The 20,828-nt window shown below is 44.2% G+C and overlaps 1 protein-coding gene across 14 annotated transcripts in view; it reads left to right on the forward strand.

Annotated features, from left to right (window-relative positions):
• The window catches only part of LOC123519948 (acetylcholine receptor subunit alpha-like), a 349,599-nt gene that overhangs the window by 233,931 nt on the left and 94,840 nt on the right, over window positions 1–20,828 (forward strand). For all 14 annotated transcript variants that reach the window (XM_045281676.1, XM_045281675.1, XM_045281684.1 and 11 more), the window contains exon 2: window positions 11,391–11,435. In XM_045281676.1, the coding sequence (XP_045137611.1) occupies window positions 11,391–11,435 (45 nt within the window). The remainder of the gene's footprint in view (window positions 1–11,390; window positions 11,436–20,828) is intronic.

The following is a 20,828-nucleotide window of genomic DNA, read 5'->3' on the forward strand; positions in this document are numbered from 1 at the left end:
TCCCGTCCCTTCACCTTCTCTTCCTCACCACTTCACACACACACACACACACACACACACACACACACACACACACACACACACACACACACACACACACACACACACACACACTCACATCAACATTCAGAGTATCCTTGCCTGTATAAAAGAAGGTATACAGGTGCGTGTGTGAGTGTGTGGAAGGAGAGTTGGGAGTTTGAATGGCGAGTGAATGGGTGAGCACGCGTCCCTCTAATCTGCTGGGGGTCGAGGGTCACCGAGAAACTGAGACCACATTGAAGTTCCACCCACACATCCAAGCACGTACGCACACACACACACACACACACACACACACACACACACACACACACACACACACACACACACACACGTCCTCTGAATCTCCACTGTTTGAAAAGTAAATAGCAGTAGAGATAATTAGTTAGCTGGTTTATTTATTTGTTTATTTGTCTCGATGCTTTATTTTGTAATTCATGTGTATAGTGTTGGTAGACTTTTTATTTATACCATGTGGGCTTTTTCACGGGAATTTATGGGCTAAAGGGGGATAATTTTTGGGTACCTCCTATCTCAAAACCCACCCGCTAGGAAACCGTTGCCCCGAGTGAGGAAGCCCAACCTACACTCGGACCGTGGACAGGATTCGAACCCGTGCGCTTGGAGACCCCTCGGACCCTAAAGCAAGCATGGTTCCACTGTACCATGCTTGATTACTATTTTTCATTTAATTTGTTAATTTATTATTTTTTTTTTTTACAATTGGGGTATAGATTATTGGTCTTTCGTATATTAGTGGGTTTGGATAGTCGGTGCTTTATACTTTTTTATAGGGGACGTTTTAGATATTCGGCCAGGAAGCTTCGCGGGGTAAATGATAAGTTAAAGGGAACCAGGTGGGAAAAATTTAGATAAAGATACGACAAAAGGAAATCGTACTAATAACAACAAGAAAAATGCCTTTGCTGAAACTAATACCGCTGCTTTGATCTCCCGCATGTATAGTGACTGTCAAAGCTCTTAACCCCTTCAGTACTAGAACGCATTTTTACCTAGAGATCTGTGTACAATTAGACCATTTTTTATTGACATTAGGGAGGGTCTATGGAGGTCAGAAGATTAATGGCCAGAGTCTTCACTATTTTAATCTCCACATGAGTTTCTAAAGCACTGTAAAATCACTAAATAATAAGCAGAATATGAAAATGCGTCATGGTACTAAAGGGGTAAAGGGTCACAGGAGGCAGGTGGTGGTGGTGGTGGTGGTGGGTGTTCCTCGGCTACTCAACAATAGGCTGGAACTCACCTCACTCCCGCCAACCTCACTCCCGCCATGGCTGAAACTCGGTCGGAGAGATCAAGTTCTGGCTCTGCGTCATCATTTTTGGAGTGATGCAGATAAATTTCATTGGATAAAATTAATGAGGTGTTACTGAAAGAGAGAGAGAGAGAGAGAGAGAGAGAGAGAGAGAGAGAGAGAGAGAGAGAGAGAGAGAGAGAGAGAGAGAGAGAGAGAGAGAGAGAGAGAGAGAGAGAGAGAGAGAGGAGGGAGACCACAAAGGGAGACGAAGAGAAATAGAAGGAAAAGGAATATAAAGTGAGGATAAAGAGGCGATGACTTACCATACACGAGAGAGAGAGAGAGAGAGAGAGAGAGAGAGAGAGAGAGCTACACTAACTACGTATAACTTCTATTAGATTTATTGTTCCATCCTCTGATTATGGTAATGAGCGCTATATGTATCACTGGTTATGACTGTGTGCGTTCATTGCTCAACTCAGCGCCAAGAGAAAGCTCCATCTCGGTTTGGTTTGATTCGGTTTGATAGAGTTTGATTAGGTTACGTTAACTTAGATTTGTTTAGGTTTGCTCTGTATGATTTTTTATTTAATTTCATTGCTTTAGAATTTTTTTTACTTAGGTTAGGTTGGGTAAGGTTCTTCGATAAGTTTAGGTTAGGCTGGGTGTGCATTAAGTCATGTTAAGTCAGATTAGCCCAGGTTAGGTTAACTCCTTCTATACAATGACGTGTTTGCATATTCATTCTGGTTACTATTTGGTGATTTTATATAGCGTCCAAAAACTTACGTGTGTGATTGAAATAGTGAAGACTCTGCCATTAATCTTCTGACCTCCATAAACCTCTCCTAATGTCAATATAATCGTCTAATCATACCCAAACCCAGTGTAGTAATGAGTCCCACTATTGATGGAGTTAAGTTGGATTGGTTTGAATAGATAGGATTAGATTAAGTTAGATCGCATTATACAGAATTAGATTAGATCATGCTAGGTTGAATTGAATTAGGTTAGGCTAAGATAGGTTAAGTTAGCTTAGGTCAGGTTACTTTTGCGCTGATTGTTAATTAAGACTACATGTGGTTAGATTAAGTTGTGTTAAGTTAGGTTACATTAAGGGAGGCTCAGTAGTGTTATATTAGAAGAGAATTACAACAACAGGGCACGTAAGTTGAGTTATTCTCGTAAAGGATTATGTTGATTTAGATTATATTAGATTATGGTAAGCCGGGTCCGCATCTCGTGAAATCAGCCATCTTCCGGTCCCCAGCCTCTCCATTCCCTGGCCTGCTGAATCACACAGGCGGAGAACAGCTGGGGGAAGTGATGCATTTCCTCTCTCTCTCTCTCTCTCTCTCTCTCTCTCTCTCTCTCTCTCTCTCTCTCTCGTGTGTGTGTGTGTGTGTGTGTGTGTGTGTGTGTGTGTGTGTGTGTGTATGTGTTTGGTTCAGGAAATAGGCAAGACTCACTGTTGACCGTCACTTGAGTCAGGATTGGGTCGCGTGTCTCTCTTTCCTCTCATCGGTGACTTCATTCCCCTATTGCAGTGCGATCTGTGTAGGCAAGCCAGAGTGTCCTCGCAACGGCCACTCTCATCCCAGCAGGAGTGTACAACTGGAGTCATCAAAGCTTCTCTCCTCATCCGTGTTCTGAAATGCTTTGCTCTTTCACCACGACTATTTTCATCAAAGGCCGCAGAAATTATTAACCAGGTTCTCATAAGTTTTTTTCCTGTTGATGATGTAGAAATTTTGCTAATCTGTCACTAGAACTATACGTGTCACTTCAACTCTTTCGAACATAAGGAGATGAGGTGAAGTAGCGTGTCAGAATAAGGTCCCTATATTCTTAAGCACTCTGACACCTGATTTCCTATCCATTAAACACGTTAGCCTGGAAGATTTGGGGCTTTGAAAAGTGTTTATAAGATTCTGGTGATGGATTAACGAGGATGCTACACTATCACTGGCAAAAAAAATCCATGAAAACCAAAGTAATCATCTCTGTGACCTCTGGAAATAGCCGTTTTTTTTAGAAGCCAGAGTTTAAGAATAGGTCCGTTAGTCTCCTGTTACATTAGTGTGTTGTATACTGAAGGAGAATCAAGATGGATGTCGCAAAGTAAATAAACAGCACCAGGCATTTAGTTCCTTCTTAGACTGTCAAATTATTCTACTTATCACGAACTACGAGTGCTGTAATGTGTTCTGCTATTTTATTTATCTATGTAGGAAGAGCACCAGCTGAGGGTAACACAACAGCATTGAACTTAAAAGGCCAGCTGAAGTACCATCCGTCATGTTCTGCTTCCATTTTCTGTGTCAGTAATGTCTTGTCCTACGCTGTGTTCTTGTGTTCTGCTGTGATATTCTCGTGTTTGTGTCTGTTTCATTATGCCCACTTGTATTTACCCTCGTCTCTATCATCATTCTATTCTGCGCCCGTTGGAATTGCCAGCTTAGTAAAAACAACAGCAGAGTGAAAACAGAGTGGGGAAAAAAATATGACCTTTAGTATTTCGTTTATGTGTTCCTTTATATTGTTCGGTGGGTCAGTTTATTCTCTTCTTCTTCTTCTTCTTCTTCTTCTTCTTCTTTCTTCCTCCTCCTCCTCCTCCTCCTCCTCCTCCTCCTCCTCCTCCTCCTCCTCCTCCTCCTCCTCCTCCTCCTGCGTTAAGTGGTTCGTTAATAACTTGGGAATGTCCATAATTGTTTGCTTTAGTAGAAGAAGAACAATGCTGATGAGAAAAGAGGAACGTGCCTATTATTATTATTATCATTATTATTATTATTATTATCATCATCATTATTATTATTATTATTATTATTATTATTATTATTATTATTATTATTATTATTACCATCACCATCACCATCACCACTGCTGCCTCTGCCGGATGGATATTACATGATGGGAGTCACTTAAAGGAGAACGGTCTACAGTCTCTCTCTCTCTCTCTCTCTCTCTCTCTCTCTCTGAACCCTCTTTCCTCAATAACTTTCGCTTCTCTTGCTCTTCTTTCTTCCCTTCCCTTCCCTTCCCTTCCCTTCCCTTCTCTTCCATTCCCTTCCCTCTCCTCTTCCCTTCCTCACCTCACCTCTCTTCTCTTTTCTCTCCTTCCATCATTCCTCCCTCCCTTTCCACCCTTACCACTTTTTTTCCCCTTCCTCCATCAATCCCTCCTTTCGCCACCCCCTTCCCTTCCTCTCTGCCTACCCACTCTTTTTTACCGTCCCCCATCTCTCTCTCTCTCTCTCTCTCTCTCTCTCTCTCTCTCTCTCTCTCTCTCTCTCTCTCTCTCTCTCTCCTGCGCTCTCGTTACGATCCTAGAACTCAAGGGAGGAAAAATGAAATAAAACAAAAGAAAACAGTACAATAATGGTTCGTGTATATTTCGAGTTTAATTTATCTTTTCTTTGTTTTTCCTCTCTGGTGCGCTTGGGTGAGAGAGAGAGAGAGAGAGAGAGAGAGAGAGAGAGAGAGAGAGAGAGAGAGAGAGAGAGAGATGGAGGATATGCTAATTCGGGGCATTAAGGTGTTAGATATACCGATTCGTCTCTCAAGATAGTGGTGATTGAGTGATGGTGGTGGTGGTGGTGGTGGTGGTGGTGGTGGTGATGGTAGTGGTGGTGGATGTGATAGTCGTAATGAGGTTGCGTTTGGTTAAGTTTTTTTGTTAAGTTATGTTAAATCATGTCAAGTTAGATTACGTTAGGTTAGGTTAGGTTAGGTTAGGTTAGGTTAGGTTACGTTAGGTTAAACTAGGTTAGGTTAGGTTAGGTTAGTTTGGGTTAGGTTGGGTTAGGTTAGGTTAGGTTAGGTTACACTAGGTTAAGTAAGAACAACAGTTACAGTGGTGGTGGTGGTGGTGGTGGTGGTGGTGATGATAGTTGCCCCGTGGTGATGGCAGCGGTGATGGTGATGATCCCGGATGCCCCATAAGTGTGATTGGTGTTGTTTGTGTTGTGTTTTTTATTTGCTTTCTTTTATTTCTCTCCCGTTTCCTCTTCGGTTTTTATCTCGTCTCTCGAATCATTCTCTTCCTCCTTCCCTCCCTCCCTCCCTCCTTCTTTTTTGTCTTCCAGCATCTCTTTTATCTCTTCCGTTTCTCTTTCTGTCTCTCCTTCTCTTAACATTTCTTCTTCATTCTCTTCCTGTGTATCTGCGTGTGCGTGTGCGTGTGCGTGTACGTGTGTGTGTACTTGTACGTGTACGTGTGCGTGCGTCATAGTGATTAAAGCCGAAATTCAAATTAGAAGGATAAATGGACCTGATAAGAGAGAGAGAGAGAGAGAGAGAGAGAGAGAGAGAGAGAGATATATCTTACACCTACCTCTTTCCAAAGCCGTTCCTCTACAGGTGTGTATAAGAGAAGGACAAACGTTTCGAAGTTTCTGTGGAGGTGGAAAAAGAAAAAAAAAACTCTCTGTCTCATCAGGAAGCTCAGCAGAACATTGATTATAGATTACGATGATGCTGGAGACGGGAAGAAGAGGAGGAGGAGGAGGAGGAGGAGGAGGAGGAGGAGGAGGAGGAGGACGAAGAGGAAGATGAGAAAAGAAGTTTAAAGAGAGACAAAGAAAGAAAAAATGGGAAATAAACACTGACTGAACAAACTTAAATGCGAAATGAATGTGGTTTTTCATTACATTCACCCACTGATTATAAGATTAACCTCGTAATCTTGTACTTCACCAGCTAAAGACTGTCATTTAACGCCTGACTGGGAAGTTTTGGTTCTATTATAACTCTGCTTAGTTAATCCTGTTAGTCAGTGGGGGAAAAGAAGGGGGATTTATATGAGGGGAGGTTTGAGGGAAGGAAGGGAAAGGAAGAAAAAGAAGGGAAGGTTTGAAAAGTGAGTAAATGATGGAATATTCGAAAAAAGGAAGGGGAGGAAAGGGGAAATAAAGGGAAGGAATAGAAAGAGGAGAATGAGATAAAGGTGGGAGTTTTAAGGAAAGGGAAGGAAGGGAAGAAAAAAAGGAAGGGAAGATTTGAAAAGAGAGTAAATGATGTTATAATCGAAAGAAGAAAGGGAGGAAAGGGGAAATAAGGGGAAGGAGAAAGGAAATGGAAGGAGGAAATTTTTAAACGTGAAACTGGGTGAGTGATGGAAGATTTCAGGAAGGAAAGGAAGGAAGATATTTTTTTTTAGAAGAGGAAGAGGAAGAGAGTGTGTATGGTAGTCCTCTTCCTTCATTAATATTGCTCTTCTTCCTCCATTATTCCCTCCACTCTTCCTCCTCCATCCTCTTTCCTCCCTTCCCTCCCTCCATCCTTTCTCATTCATCACCTCTTTGTACATTGGTCATTCTCTCTCTCTCTCTCTCTCTCTCTCTCTCTCTCTCTCTCTCTCTCTCTCTCTCTCTCTCTCTCTCTCTCTCTCTCTCTCTCTCTCTCTCTCTCTCTCTCTCTCTCTTTATTATCCTTATTTCCTCCACGTCCCCTTTTTTCCCTCGTCCCCTCGCTTCCCCTCCCTATAAGTTGTACGCAGCCTTCCCTCGTGTCCCCTTCGTTATCCAGCTTCCCTTCCCTACCTATACACCCTACCCGTCTCTCTCTCTCTCTCTCTCTCTCTCTCTCTCTCTCTCTCTCTCTCTCTCTCTCTCTCTCTCTCTCTCTCCCTCCATCCCTTCTCATCCATCACCTCTTTTGTGATAGGTAATTCTCTCTCTCTCTCTCTCTCTCTCTCTCTCTCTCTCTCTCTCTCTCTCTCTCTCTCTCTCTCTCTCTCTCTCTCTCTCTCTCTCTCTCTCTCTCTCTCTCTCTCTCTCTCTCTCTCTCTCTCTCTCTCTCTCTCTCTCTCTCTCTCTCTCTCTCTCTCTCTCTCTCTTCAGATCAAGTGACGAAGTGATGGCAAGTAATAGATTAATTGAGAGAGAGAGAGAGAGAGAGAATAGCGTGTCTCATCTTCTTTCTTCATACTTTTTTCTTTCTTTCTTTTATGTTCTTTTCTTTCTATTCTTTTCATATTTCTTGTCAGTCTTCTTATTAACTTAATTTTCCTCTCTCTCTCTCTCTCTCTCTCTCTCTCTCTCTCTCTCTCTCTCTCTCTCTCTCTCTCTCTCTCTCTCTCTCTCTCTCTCTCTCTCTCTCTCTCTCTCTCTCTCTCTCTTTCCTTTCATTCCTATTGTTCCCCTCTCCCATCTTTCTTATCTGTTCCTTATTACCCCTTTTCTTCCCTCTCTTTCCTTATCTCTCCATCCCTTCCCTTCTCATATATTGTGTTTTCCCTTCTCTTCCTCCCTTGCCTTCTCTTTCCCTTCCCCTTTCTTATCTTCTTTATTCCTTCCTCTCAGTATCTATCCGTTTTTCATTGTTTTGTATTTGTTATTCTCTCTCTCTCTCTCTCTCTCTCTCTCTCTGACCTACGTAATCTGCAGTAGTGTTCCAAAAACGTTTACAGATGTTTGGAAACGTTTCTAGGAGTATTGGTGTTTTGTGGCAAGGCTCCCTCAGTTTGCTGGTGCTCGTGCAATAAGCCAGGCAGTCAGTCATAAAGGTAGTCATGGGGCCATTTAGTGCTTCGTCTGTTGGTTAAAAGTACTCGTGTCCATATTTAGTTCTTTTATGCTTGATTTCTCCTTTTTTTTTTAGCTCTTGTGTCTATGTGTGTGTTGATTTTGGTGTTGGTTACTTGGTTTGTTGTGTTTTGACTGTTTGTTTTAGGGGTTCGTCAAATTTTAATGCAGTCTGTGTGTGTGTTTATCTGGTGTGCTGGGGAGTTGGCCTGGTTGTTATGTCAGTTCAAGTTTACTCATTCATTCATTCATTCAGTCTGTAGTTAGTCAGTCAGTCAGTCAGTCAGTCAGTCAGTCAGTTTGTCAGTCAGGTTTTATCACTTTTTTTTGTTGATCAGAAAGTTATAGTGTTTTTTGTGTGTTTTCTTGTTTTAATCAGTCGGTAATCAGATGGTTAGTTTTTTTTTCATTTTTCGTCAGGTTTACATTGCATTAGTCAGTCAGTTAGCTAAATATATTTTCATTTTCCCGAGTTACACGCAGTCAGTCAGTCGGTCAGTCAGTCAGCCAGCCAGTCAGTCATTCAGTCAGCCAGTCAGTCATTCATTCATTCAGTCAGTCAGTCAGTCAGTCAGCCAGCCAGTCAGTCAATCAGTCAATCAGTCAGTCAGTAAATCATTCCTCGTCTTGTTGATAAGAAGGACTCATTTAATTACCTTGTTTTTCAGTTTGCTGGAAAGTTAACTGGTCTCCTCCTCCTCCTCCTCCTCCTCCTCCTCCTCCTCCTCCTCCTCCTCCTCCTCCTCCTCCTCCTCCTCCTCCTCCTCCTCCTCCTCCTACTCCTTCTCCTCCTCCTACTCCTTCTCCTCCTCCTCCTCCTCCTCCTCCTCCTCCTCCTCCTCGACGCTAATCAAAAATAAGCCTAACCTTATCTTTTCGACGAGGAGGAAGAAGAGAGACTCGGCCCGTAAACAAGAACACTCTGCTCTCTCACCGCGTCTGTTTTCAAAGGCCACGGAGATAGTTAGCCAAGTTCTCAAGACTGCTTCTCCTCTTAACAATGTAGAAATCATGTTTATCTGCTGGTCACTAGGATCGTAAAAAAACAACAAAAAAAAACACCCTTGAAAACCACCCGTGAGGCTTCAAGTGGAGAGCCTTTTGAAAGTAGGACGCAGGAGTGTGTAGCGGTGTAGTTCTAAGGTCCACGCTCATAGTCGTAGTAATCTTGGATCGATCTCTTCTCGTCGATTCCACAACAGTTCCGGTCTTCAGAAACAAGCCGGACAAGTATTTGAGCTCCAATTCAACTAGTGTCCCATTTACTGTCTTTTGTAGTAGAAAGTTACGAGTGAAGTTCAGGTTTGCCTATACATAAAGAACGTAGGAAAACAAGGGAGACTGCAAGAAGGCATCAGGGCTACACGTGGCAGTCCCTGTAGGGTATATTACTTTTCCTGAGGTTTGTTTTTTGTGTTGTGTAGCAGCGGAGGGTAATGGTAAAAGGCAGATATAGTCATTCAGTCAGTCAGTTAGTTGATATCTAGGCATCCAGTCAATCAGTTTCTTTTCAGCTTATCGTGTGTAAGTTCTCCACATTGTATTATATTTCGTCTTCCTCTCCTGTCAGTTCTGTGTGAAGGAAGTAGTGGTGGATTTGGAGAAACCTTCGTTACTGATGTCCTGTTTGTCTCACTGCATGTTAGACTGAATGCTTAGACCACAAACAGCCTCGTGAGGACCAAAGACATATCTGCTGCTATTTTTTTTTTTTTCATTGCATTCCCTTAGATTATCTCCCCTCTTGTCCTCGTATTCTTCCGCTTCACTCTCTATCCTGTCTTCCTTAGCTGTCTCTTCTCTTCCTTCATCCTCCTTCCTTCCTCCTCCTTCCTTCTCCCACGACTCCTTCCACTCTCCTCCTCAGTTCCGCGTCACTTGAGGGAGAATTTATGGTTTATTGTCGTAATCAAGAATAATGGCACCAGGGTTTGTTATTGTAGAGAGAGAGAGAGAGAGAGAGTCAGGGTTAACGTGTATCGGATGGATGGGTAGTGTTTGGTAAAGAATAGTGGTAGTGGTGGTGGTGGTGGTGGTGGTGGTGGTCGCTGTGATGGAAAGGAGGCGTGTGGGTGTGAAACGGATCAGGCGACTGTGGGAAGGGGGAAGAAGAAGAGGAGGAGGAGGAGAGGTTGAGAGACGAAACAAGGGTGTGTGGGATGGGGTGTGAAAGAGGGGAAGGGATTTGGTGAGGTAAGGGCCGGGTGAAGGGAAGGTAGGGGAGAAGGGAGGGGGTTTTGGGGTAAGGGATAAGAGTGGGGAGTGGGGGAGGACGCGGTGACACTGATAGATGACTCACGACTGTATTGTGATTGCGAGGAGTGTTGCCTTGTGTGTCTGTGTGTGTGTGTGTGTGTGTGTGTGTGTGTGTGTGTGTGTGTGTGTGTGTGTGTGTGTGTGTGTGTGTGTGTATTCAGTGACGTTCAATTGTTCCAGATGTCAGCGAGTCCAAATAGTGAAAGAAATATGAGAGAGAGAGAGAGAGAGAGAGAGAGAGAGAGAGAGAGATAGGGGAACATAGTATAGTCAGCTACGAAACAATATATGAAAATTACTGCTAGGCTTACGTATTACCATTCCATTACTACTACCACCACCACCACCACCACCACCACCACCACCACCACCACCACTACCAACTTATATAACAATTTTCCTTGACCCAGAACAAAATTATCACCTAAATGACCTGACGTGACCTAATGACCTGGAGAAGTAAACAAGACAGGTCATTGTTTCCTCACATCACCCCCTCCCATCCCCTCCCCCTTCCTTTAACATCTTCCCCATCTTCCCTTTGATAATCATGATAGCGAGTGATTATATGATTACATTCTTTTATCCCGCGCCTTGATTTCATGGTGGAATCTCCCTGACTTAGTATTTCTGATAACACAACACTGGTGCTAATGAGATCGTTACTTATTGGAAACTCATTGCGCAGATTAAATGAATGTTGATTGCATTCTCCTCCCTAATTGACGAAGTGCTGCCGCCGTCACCCCCCAGCCACCCCCGCCCCCGCCGCCGTCACCCCCAGCCACCCCGCCCCCGCCGCCGTCACCCACCCCGCCACCTCCGCCCCCGCCGCCCCGCCATTCTCTCCGCCGCAGGCCCCCATGCCATCCGCGCCGCCACCTTCATGAGCATCATTATCGTCATCACTTTCATTATCGCCATTGTTTTGTCGTTTATCATTTTCATACTCATAATTTTCGTCTTTATTGTTATTATTGTTTTTATTGTCAGTCTCATCCTCATCATCCTTATCACTGTTGCTATTGTTATCCTCATTGCCGCCTGCACTGTCTTCACCACCGCCACTTCCTTTCACTAACAGCATCATCATCATCATCATCATCAACAACAACAATGAGGACAGCAACGACACCCACATACTAATTCTGCTACATATTATTATCAGGCCAGATTTCATTAACACACACACACACACACACACACACACACACACACACACACACACACACACACACACACACACACACACACACCACCTAATGTTATGTCTTCTCTATATTGACTTTTGTTTTTCTCTCCCACAGAACCTCAAGAACCAAATCATGACGACCAACTTGTGGGTGGAGCAGGTGAGTTCCAGATGCATCTTTGTCACCCTTGCACTCTGTCACACTTGTACTCTCACTCCTCACCCTTGATCCTCATCCTTGATTCTTACATTTGTCCATCCTTGCACCCTTTCATGTGCATCCTCGTACTCTCACCCTTCATCCTTCAGCCTCACCCTTGATCTTTTCCATTGTCTATCCTTGCACTTTGTCACCCTTGTACTGTCAATCTTCACTCTCCTTGAGCTTCACCTTTGCATGCTTGACCTCATTATTTTTTTCATTCTTCTCATCCTTTTCACCTCGAATTTTCATCCTCATTCTTCTATCTCAAAATTCTCACTTCTCAACCTGGATTTTGTCACCATAAACCAAAATTTTCTCACATAAGATCCTCATTATAGACTCTTAATCCTCTCACTTTTGTCGTCCTAAATGTCCACCTCGGATAATCACCCTTTTCACTCTAAATGGTTACAATAAATACCTTCATCTTATATCTTGCCACCCTTCTTCATTTACTCTCACACTAACTAGCTCTCACCATTCACACCCTAAAGCCTCACCGTCCTGCTCTCCTCACCTGCATCTCTCACACATTCTTTTCCTCCGCCAGACGACACTTTAATCAACTAATCTCCTGTAGCAGTGTTGACGGGACCAGCACTGCATGACACTTCCATTACCTTCGCCCTGCTCCTTCATTGCACTTTTCTCTCGTCCCAGCACACCCACGACACTCTTGCTGCTGCTTCCTCTTCCTCCTCCTTCCTCCTCCTTCCTCCACGTGTGCTCCTGATGCAAGATACTCACATTCCCTCGGTTATTTCTCTTCGCTTCCTTTGCATGTTGTTTGTTTATCTTTTTTTTTCTTTAATTTGTGTGTCTCCTCTGTTGTTGTCCATCACGGGTGCATCATGAGTATTCGGAAGAAGGGATGCGGTGGGTGATTTTCTTGGATTCATCTGTTTGTTAGTACGTGGTGAAGTGTGTTGTAATGTCTGGGTTTTGTATAGTCATCGTGTTTTCATTTTTTGTGTTGTTTTTATTTTTTTGTGTGTGTGTGTGTATTTCAGCTGGTTTCGTGTTTTTTTTTTCATTTTTATGGTAGTTTTCTTTCTTTCTTTCTTACTTCCGTTTTTTTTATTTTCTTTTTATTTTCGCTTTTCTTCCTTTTTTTTTGTCTTGTATTCATTTCATTTTTTTTTTTTGTTCGTATTGATACCTTCCTTCCGTCCAATCTTCCTTCCTTTCTTCCTTCCTTCCTTCTTTTCTTCCTTCCTTCTTTCCTTCTTTCTTTGCTTCCTTCATTTTCCTTCCTTCCTTCCTTTTTTTTACTTCCTTGCTTCCTTCGTTTCGTCGTTTCTTTCTTTTTTTTTTTCTTTCATTATTTATTTATCTAATCTATCATCTATTCTATGCATCTATCCCTCTTCCATCCTTCCTTACTTCCTTTCTTCTTTCCTTTCTTTTCTCCTTCCTTCCTTCTTTCTTCCATTTTTTTCCATCTTTCCTTCTCTCCCTCCTTCTCTCTTTCTTTGCTCACACTTTTGGCTCCGCTTCGATGCAACCTTGAGGCTCCCCGTCAGAAGCAGCAGAGCCACGAGATGTGACTATCAGGGGCTTCATGCAGAGAGAGTGAAGGATTTGACGCAGACTTACACGAGTATGCAGCGCCGCTCAACCCAGTCCCGCCTTCCTAAACGTCTCGTCTCGGCGTCATCTTTAAACTCCTTACTCGTTCTAGCGGAAATGATTTGCGATTGATTTTGCAAGGTTGTTTTCATGTTTTAGATGATAGTTTGGTGGATTTTGCTTCATTATTGGGAAGGTACTCATAAGAACGTGATTTTTTTAACGTGTGATTTTCGAAAATGGTGTTTGTAAATGGTTTGATTCTATGTTTAAGGGTTTCGATTCATTGTTCTCAGTTTTTTCAAGATAATTTTTGTGATTTCTTGTTAGTTTGATAGAACTAACGGGGAAAGTACTCATGAAAACTTGACTTTGTACGTTTAGAAAATGGTGTTTTATGAATGGTTGTTTTTTTATGTATTAGGGATTCGGTTCATTGTCCTCAAATTAATTGTTAACATGGGATGATTCCTCGCTTATGGATGTTAAGGCTGAAGATGGGCAGAGGAGCAGAGCGCTGGACAGCACCGCGAGTCATGGAGTGAGTGGATCTTATTTCGGTGATGGATGGATGAACGAAAAAATACATCACAGTTCACATTATTTTTCTTATATCGCATTGTTATTGTCATTTTTATTTTCAAATATAGAAAAAACACAATGACACTCAATTTGTTCCTTTAAAGTTTAAATAATGAACAGTAGCAAATGTAAAGAAGAGATGTGTTTTGCAAGTATAATTATGAGTTTGTCTGATACGAGCGTTCACGAAATAGACAAATACAAAAACAAAGTATTATGATAAGCCAGTGTCTCGCAGCTCACCAGGAGGAGGGGAGGATTAAAGCTAAGGATTAACTCCATCATTAGTAAGACAGGCGTAATGGAAATGAGAGGAAACAAATCTTGTGTGATGAACTTGAAGAGAAGGAAAAAAAAAAACATAGCAAGCTCAGAAAAGCAGTCATCGTGAAAACATCGGTAGATGTTAAGAAAACGTTTAACGTTTTGTCGGGATGCGAGAGACTAAAGACAACAATTAAGGAAGGCAGTTGATGAGGCGAGAAGCTTTTGATTCAGGCCTCTCAAGAAGTACTGGGTGAGTGGAGGTCCTCCCCTTTATATCTAAGAGGCGCACTTCATACAAGGGTAGACGAGACCCTTGTATGGAGTGCCGGAAATCCAGCCCAGTGCAGTCGCCGAAGGAGAGACGCAGAGGAGGGAGCAGCTTGGGATATTGAGGGTTATCTCTCAGCAGATGTCCCTCGGCTTCCTTACAGACCTCCTTAACGGATCTGCTTCTCAGGTGAGCTTAGTCGGAATGGCTGGCGGCTCCTCGCTTCGGACGCAGATAGACATGAAGTTCCTCCAGAGTACTTAGGGCAGCTATATAGAACTGCCAGCACACAGCACCTCTACGCTGATGTCAGGGCTGGAGTTGCTGACTCACTAGTTGACAGCACCGGCGCTGAGAGCGAGGCGTTGTGACAGCTGAAGGACGGGGAACATTTATCCATTTTATTTCATTTTGTTCTATTTATCTTTTTTTATTCACTTTTTATGTTACGAGCGTGAGGCGAACCATGATCTGTGAGCTGCTTGCAGTGTGGCAGTCCGGTACTGAATCTCCTGGATGAGTCTGGTCGCCTCCAGCCAGACAGAGAAGGGGGGCAGAAGGACTCCATGATTTATCGACAAGCCGCTGTACTCACTGCAGGGCAAGGCGGCGGCTCACTTGTTATTGATGCAAGGACGCGTTCACTCGCTAAAACTTTAAAGAGTCGGGCTGGTGGCGTTCGCTGCTGGTAACTCGACAGTTGACGAGTACTGCGCCTCACGTCTGTACACAATGCTGCTGTGAGTCTCGGCGAGGTGTATTTCTACGGCGTATCAATATCAGGATCTTCTTTCGAGTGCGTTAAGAATAGGCTTTTATATATCTTTATTCAAAACATCGTAACTTTCTTAAAAGGAATACTGATTTAAAGACTATAACGAAACTGCGACGCTTCCCCATCACCTTGCGTGAGCATCGTGCTGGCCACAGTCTTGAAGTAGTCGTTCCGAAACATTCACTGGCAAGATTGAGGCAGCAGACCAGATTGCTTAGTATCTCTGTGGACGATCTCAAGAGCAACCATTGAGCTGAATTACTACTACAATGATGAGTGACAAAGGGAAAGCTGCTGTCCATGCCCTCAGACGATGAATGCTGGCAATGAACACTGCACTACCTCCCCGCCACACCCCCCCTTCCTATCCTTGTGACTCCCATTCTCCCTGCACTCCCTAGCCTTCCCAGCACACCCTCCACACCTATTCTTCCACTCCTCATCCTTCCCCATTACACCTTTCCCACCTATCCCTGTACCTACCATTCTCCTTCAGCTCCCTATCCTTTTTCCAAACCACCATCTCCACCTCCCCTCGCCTCTGTACAGCCGGACGCGCACAGTTGCCATTGCCGGTCGTTTGGGCAACAAAGACCTGACGGCGGCCCTTTATTACCGCGTCCTTTGGGAGCACCGCGGGTCTGTGTGTCCTCCACGCAGCCCGCCCGTTGTGGCCCCGCCGTAAATGTACACACGTCTTTCTTCCTTTATTAGTTTTCTTTTGTTTTCCTTTCGCGCTATCGCTGTTTGGTTTGCTTCTCCTCTCCTTCTATGTTTCTCAAGTGCTCGTTTTTATTTTCTACTTTTTAGGTTCCTATGTTGTGTTTTTGTTACTTTTTTGCCTCTCTCTCTCTCTCTCTCTCTCTCTCTCTCTCTCTCTCTCTCTCTCTCTCTCTCTCTCTCTCTCTCTCTCTCTCTCTCTCTCTCTCTCTCTCTCACACACACACACACACACACACACACACACACACACACACACACACACACACGCTCTAACCACTGAGCTACCGGCCTGGTAGCTCAGTGGTTAGAGCGCTGGCTTCACAAGCCAGAGGACCGGCGTTCGATTCCCCGGCCGGGTGGAGATATTTGGGTGTGTCTCATTTCACGTGTAACCCCTGTTCACCTAGCAGTGAGTAGGTACGGGATGTAAATCGAGGAGTTGTGACCTTGTTGTCCCGTTGTGTGGTGTGTGCCTGGTCTCAGGCCTATCCGAAGATCGGAAATAATGAGCTCTGAGCTCGTTCCGTTGGGCAACGTCTGGCTGTCTCGTCAGAGACTGCAGCAGATCAAACAGTGAATTACACACACACACACACACACACACACACACACACACACACACACACACACACACACACACACACACACACACACATTCATTTATTCATCTGAGCTTTTCTCTCACACTAAAGTGTCAACAAGGTCTTGCCTCGACTGCTGCCGCCCCATCACCACCCACGATGCTGCGCTGTGCTAGTCTCTCCTCTGTGGCTCATTGTAAGGTTTAGTAAGGTCATTCTTGTGTCTCCGCTGGTTTCACCATGAGTGTTTCTTTCCATGCTGCTCGCTTTTTACTTCTGGAACTTTGTATATTTAGTTCACCTCGAAACTCAAATGTTTTAATTGTAGAAAAATAAAGTATAATAGTGCCCTAGAATAGACATATACGAAATAGAAATTAAAAATGAAATTGTAAAATAGTAAATAGACAAATTTAAAAATGATTAGCAAGGGTGACTTCAAGTAGTAACTAGTAATAGTAGTAGTAGTAGCAACAGCGGTAATAGAAATAGTAGTAGTAATAGTAATAATAATAGCAGTAGTAGAAAAAGTAGTAGTAGTAGTAGTACCAGTAGTAGTAGTAGTAGTAATAGTAGTAGTAATAATAATTATTAGTATTAATAGTAGTACCAGCAGCAGCAGTTGTAGCAGTAGTAGTAGTAGTAGTAGTAGTAGTAGTAGTAGTAGTAGTAGCAGCAGCAGGAGCAGCAGCAGCCACAACAACAACAACAACAACAGCAGCAGTAGTAGAAGTAGTAGTAGTACTCGTAGTAGTAGAACTAGTAGTAGTAGCAGTAGTAGTAGTAGTAGTAGAAGTAGTAGTAGTGGCAGTGGTAGCAGTAGTAGTAGTAGTAGTAGTAGTAGTAGTAGTAGCAGTAGTAGAAGGTGTATACATAACACTCACTTCTCCATTTTCTTCCTCTTCGTCACGTGTTTCTGTCTCTGCACCAGTGAAAGCCGAGACTCTCACTGCTTCTTCGGTGTTCGGTTCTCCTGACGGAACTTGGAGTGCCTGGCGGAGGGATGACGGAGGGCGTGTGTCGATAAATATTACGGACTTTCGTGTAGCGTTGTTGTCGTTGTCTTCCTCTTATATAAGCCTTTTTTTGTCGTCTTTTTCATATTCACTAGTTATTTTCCTTCCTTATCTTACATGTTTTCGTTCATAACCCCATAATCCTCCTCCTCCTCCTCCTCCTCCTCCTCCTCCTCCTTCTCCTTCTCCTCCTCTTCCTCTTCCTCCTCCTCCTCCTTCACTTTCACGGGTAGTAAAGATCCCTTGCTCACAGTAGCTCATTGAAGTAAGTAACCTCATTATGAGCCTGAACACTTCCCGGAATCCTGCCACCTCCTGCTCTGGTGCCTCCAAGCTGCTGCTTCTGTCCCCTTCTCCCCCATTCCCACCCTAGCCGCCTCGCCCTCATGCTATCTTCCTTCCTTCCTTCCTTCCTCCCTTCCTTCCTTCCTCCTTCCTTCCTTCCTTCCTTCCTTTCCTTCTTTTCTTCCTTCCTTTCTTTCGTTTTTTCCTCTCTTCCTTCTTTTTCCTTTTATTTCTTCTTTCCTGATTCCTCTTCTGTCTACTTCCCTCCTTCCTTTCCTTTTTTACTTCCTTCCTTCCTACTTTCCTTCCTTCCTTCCTTCCTTTCTCTTACTTCCTCCTTTTCTTCCTTCCTCGCTTTAATTCTTTCTTTTATCCTTCCTTCCGTTCATTCTTCCTTCCTTCTTTTCTTCCTTCCTTCCTTCTTTCCTTTCTCCTTCCTTCCTTCCTTGACTTACTTTATTTGTTGTCGTTTTCATTCTCGCCATCGTTGCTTCTTGTTTTGTTTTGCTTTTATTGTTTATTATATTTTCTATTTGTCTTCGTCTTTGTTGTTAGTTTTCTTCTTCTTCTTCTTCTTCTTCTTCTTCTTCTTCTTCTTCTTCTTCTTCTTCTTCTTCTTCTTCTTCGTGGTTGTTATTGCTTTCTTTTTTTTTCTTGCAGTTGTCATCCGCGTCGTCGTTGTTGTTGTTGTTGTTGTTGTTGTTGTTGTTGTTTTGTCGTCGTCGTTGTTGTTGTTCATCATCATCATCATTATCATCTACTTTCTCTTCTTTTTTTTATCTTCTTTTCAACATCATCGTTGTCGTCCTTTTCCTCGTCATCTTCTTCCTTCTTCATCATACTCACCATCATTACCGCACCACACCATTTCCCTTACCTTGTGTGTTGTCATCCTCTAAGCCATCACTATCATCACCCTCCACCTCACCACCACCACCACCACCACCACTACCACAGTCATAGTCGTGTCGCTGCAGTGGGCGAAGGCTGATCACCACTGGGTAAGGAGGCGGTGGCTGGGAGACTGAGGGACTGGGAGGTGGGGAGACAGGGAGGCTAGGAGATCATTAGCATCCTCACCTAGTTACCAAGGTGAGTGTCGCTTTCTGCTTGGCGTTTCCCTTAATTGGCTCAGTTTTAATCACCTATTAGTCTGATCTCTTTAAGTCCGTATTATAAATGAGTCTCTGCAGCGTTAATGCGTTTTCTATTATTATGCCATCTAGTAGACGTGCGCTGCGGTGCCCTACGGCTGGTTGTGCGTGGCTGTTAGAGGGGACGTTTGTGGTGTGGTGGTAAGGTGTGAGCGGTAGGGAAGGCTGGGGGTGGTGTGGAGGGAGGTTCTCTTTCTTGTTGGTACGTTGTTGTTGTTGTTGTTGTTGTTGTTGTTGTTGTTGTTGTTGTTGTTATATTTTCATTCATCTTTATTAATCATCATTATCATCCTCTTCTTCTTGTTCTTTTTCTTCTTTTTCTTCTTCTTCTACTTGTTGTTCTTCTTTTTTCTTCATTTTCTTCTTCTTTCTTCTTCTTTCTCTTCTTCTTCTTCTTCTTCTACTTGTTCTTCTTTCTACTTCATTTTCATCTTTTTCTTCTTCTTCTTCTTCTTCTTCTTCTTCTTCTTCTTCTCAGCAGCAGCAGCAGCAGCAGCAGCAGTAGCAGCAGCAGCAGCAGCAGCAGCAGCAGCAGCAGCAGCAGCAGCAGCAGCAGCAGCAGCAGCAGCAGCAGCAGCAGCAGCAGCAGTGGTGGTGGTGGTGGTGCAGCAGTGGTGGTGGTGGTGGTGGTGGTGGTGGCAGCAGCAGCAGCAGTTGGTGGTGGTGGTGGTGGTGGTGGTGGTGGTGGTGGTGGTGGTGGTGGTGGTGGTGGTGGTGGTGGTGGTAGTGGTGGTGGTGGGTGGTGGTGGTGGTGGTGGTGGTGGTGGTGGCAGCAGTGCAGCAGTGGTGGTGGTGGCAGCAGCAGCAGCAGTAGCAGCAGCAGCAGCAGCAGTAGCAGCAGCAGCAGCAGTAGTAGTAGCAGTAGTAGTAGTATTGGTAGTGGTAGTAATAGTAGTAGTAGTAATAGTAGTAGTAATAGTAGTAGTAGCATAATAGTAGTACCAACAACAATAAAAGAAGAAGAAGGAGTTTAATTATTGTTATTGCTATTATGATTAATATTATCATCATCATCATCATCGTCATTATCATCTCTACCATCAGAAAAATCTTCAGCTCTCAGTATATGGTGTGTGTGCGTCAGTGATGGTGGTGTTTGGAGTGAGTGTTGCCCCCGCTACACACAACACATACCCCGGCACCACCACACTGCCTCGCCGCGGATGTGAAGGATGGGCCGCGCCGAAGCCGGTGAAGGCGGTTGACAGCTTTTGGCTCCTTCTCAAGTTTTCCTAGTAATTCTGAAGAGAAACATGATTCCACCCACACGCCTTCGCAGCACATAACACACACACACACACACACACACACACACACACACACACACACACACACACACACACACACACAGCAGCTCAGACTCATAATCGAGAGGGGGTTCGAGTCTCGGCCGGATGGCAAATGGGTGTGTCTCCTTCACGTGTAGCCCCTGTTCACCTAGCAGTGAGTAGGTACAGGATGTAAATCGAGGAGTTGTGACCTTGTTGTCGGTGTGTGGGTGTGTTGTGGTCTCAGTCCTATCCGAAGATCGGTCTAATGAGCTCTGAGCTCGTTCCGTAGGGTAACGACTGGCTGTGACCAGCAGACGACTGAATTCACACACACACACAGCACACACACACACACACACACACACACACACACACACACATCTCACACCGCGTAGTATAGTGGTTAGCATGCTCGACTCACAATCGAGAGGGCCGGGTTCGAGTCTCGGCGCGGCGAGGCAAATGGGCAAGCCTCTTAATGTGTGGCCCCTGTTCACCTACCAGTATATAGGTACGGGATGTAACTCGAGGGGTTGTGGCCTCACTTTCTCGGTGTGTGGAGTGTGTTGTGGTCTCAGTCCTACCCGAAGATCGGTCTATGAGCTCTGAGCTCGCTCAGTAATGAGGAAGACTGGCTAGATGACCAGCAGACGACCGTGGTGAATACACACACACACACACACACACACACACACACACACACACACCCGGTAGCTCAGAGGTTAGAACGCTGGCTTCACAAGCCAAAGGACCGGGGTTCGATTCTCCGGCCGGGTGGAGATATTTGGGTGTGTCTCCTTTCACGTGTAGGCCCTGTTCACCTAGCAGTGAGTAGGTACGGGATGTAAATCGAGGAG

The sequence above is a fragment of the Portunus trituberculatus genome, chromosome 46, assembly GCF_017591435.1.
Source record: "Portunus trituberculatus isolate SZX2019 chromosome 46, ASM1759143v1, whole genome shotgun sequence".
In the NCBI taxonomy this organism is placed as follows: Eukaryota; Metazoa; Arthropoda; class Malacostraca; order Decapoda; family Portunidae; genus Portunus; species Portunus trituberculatus.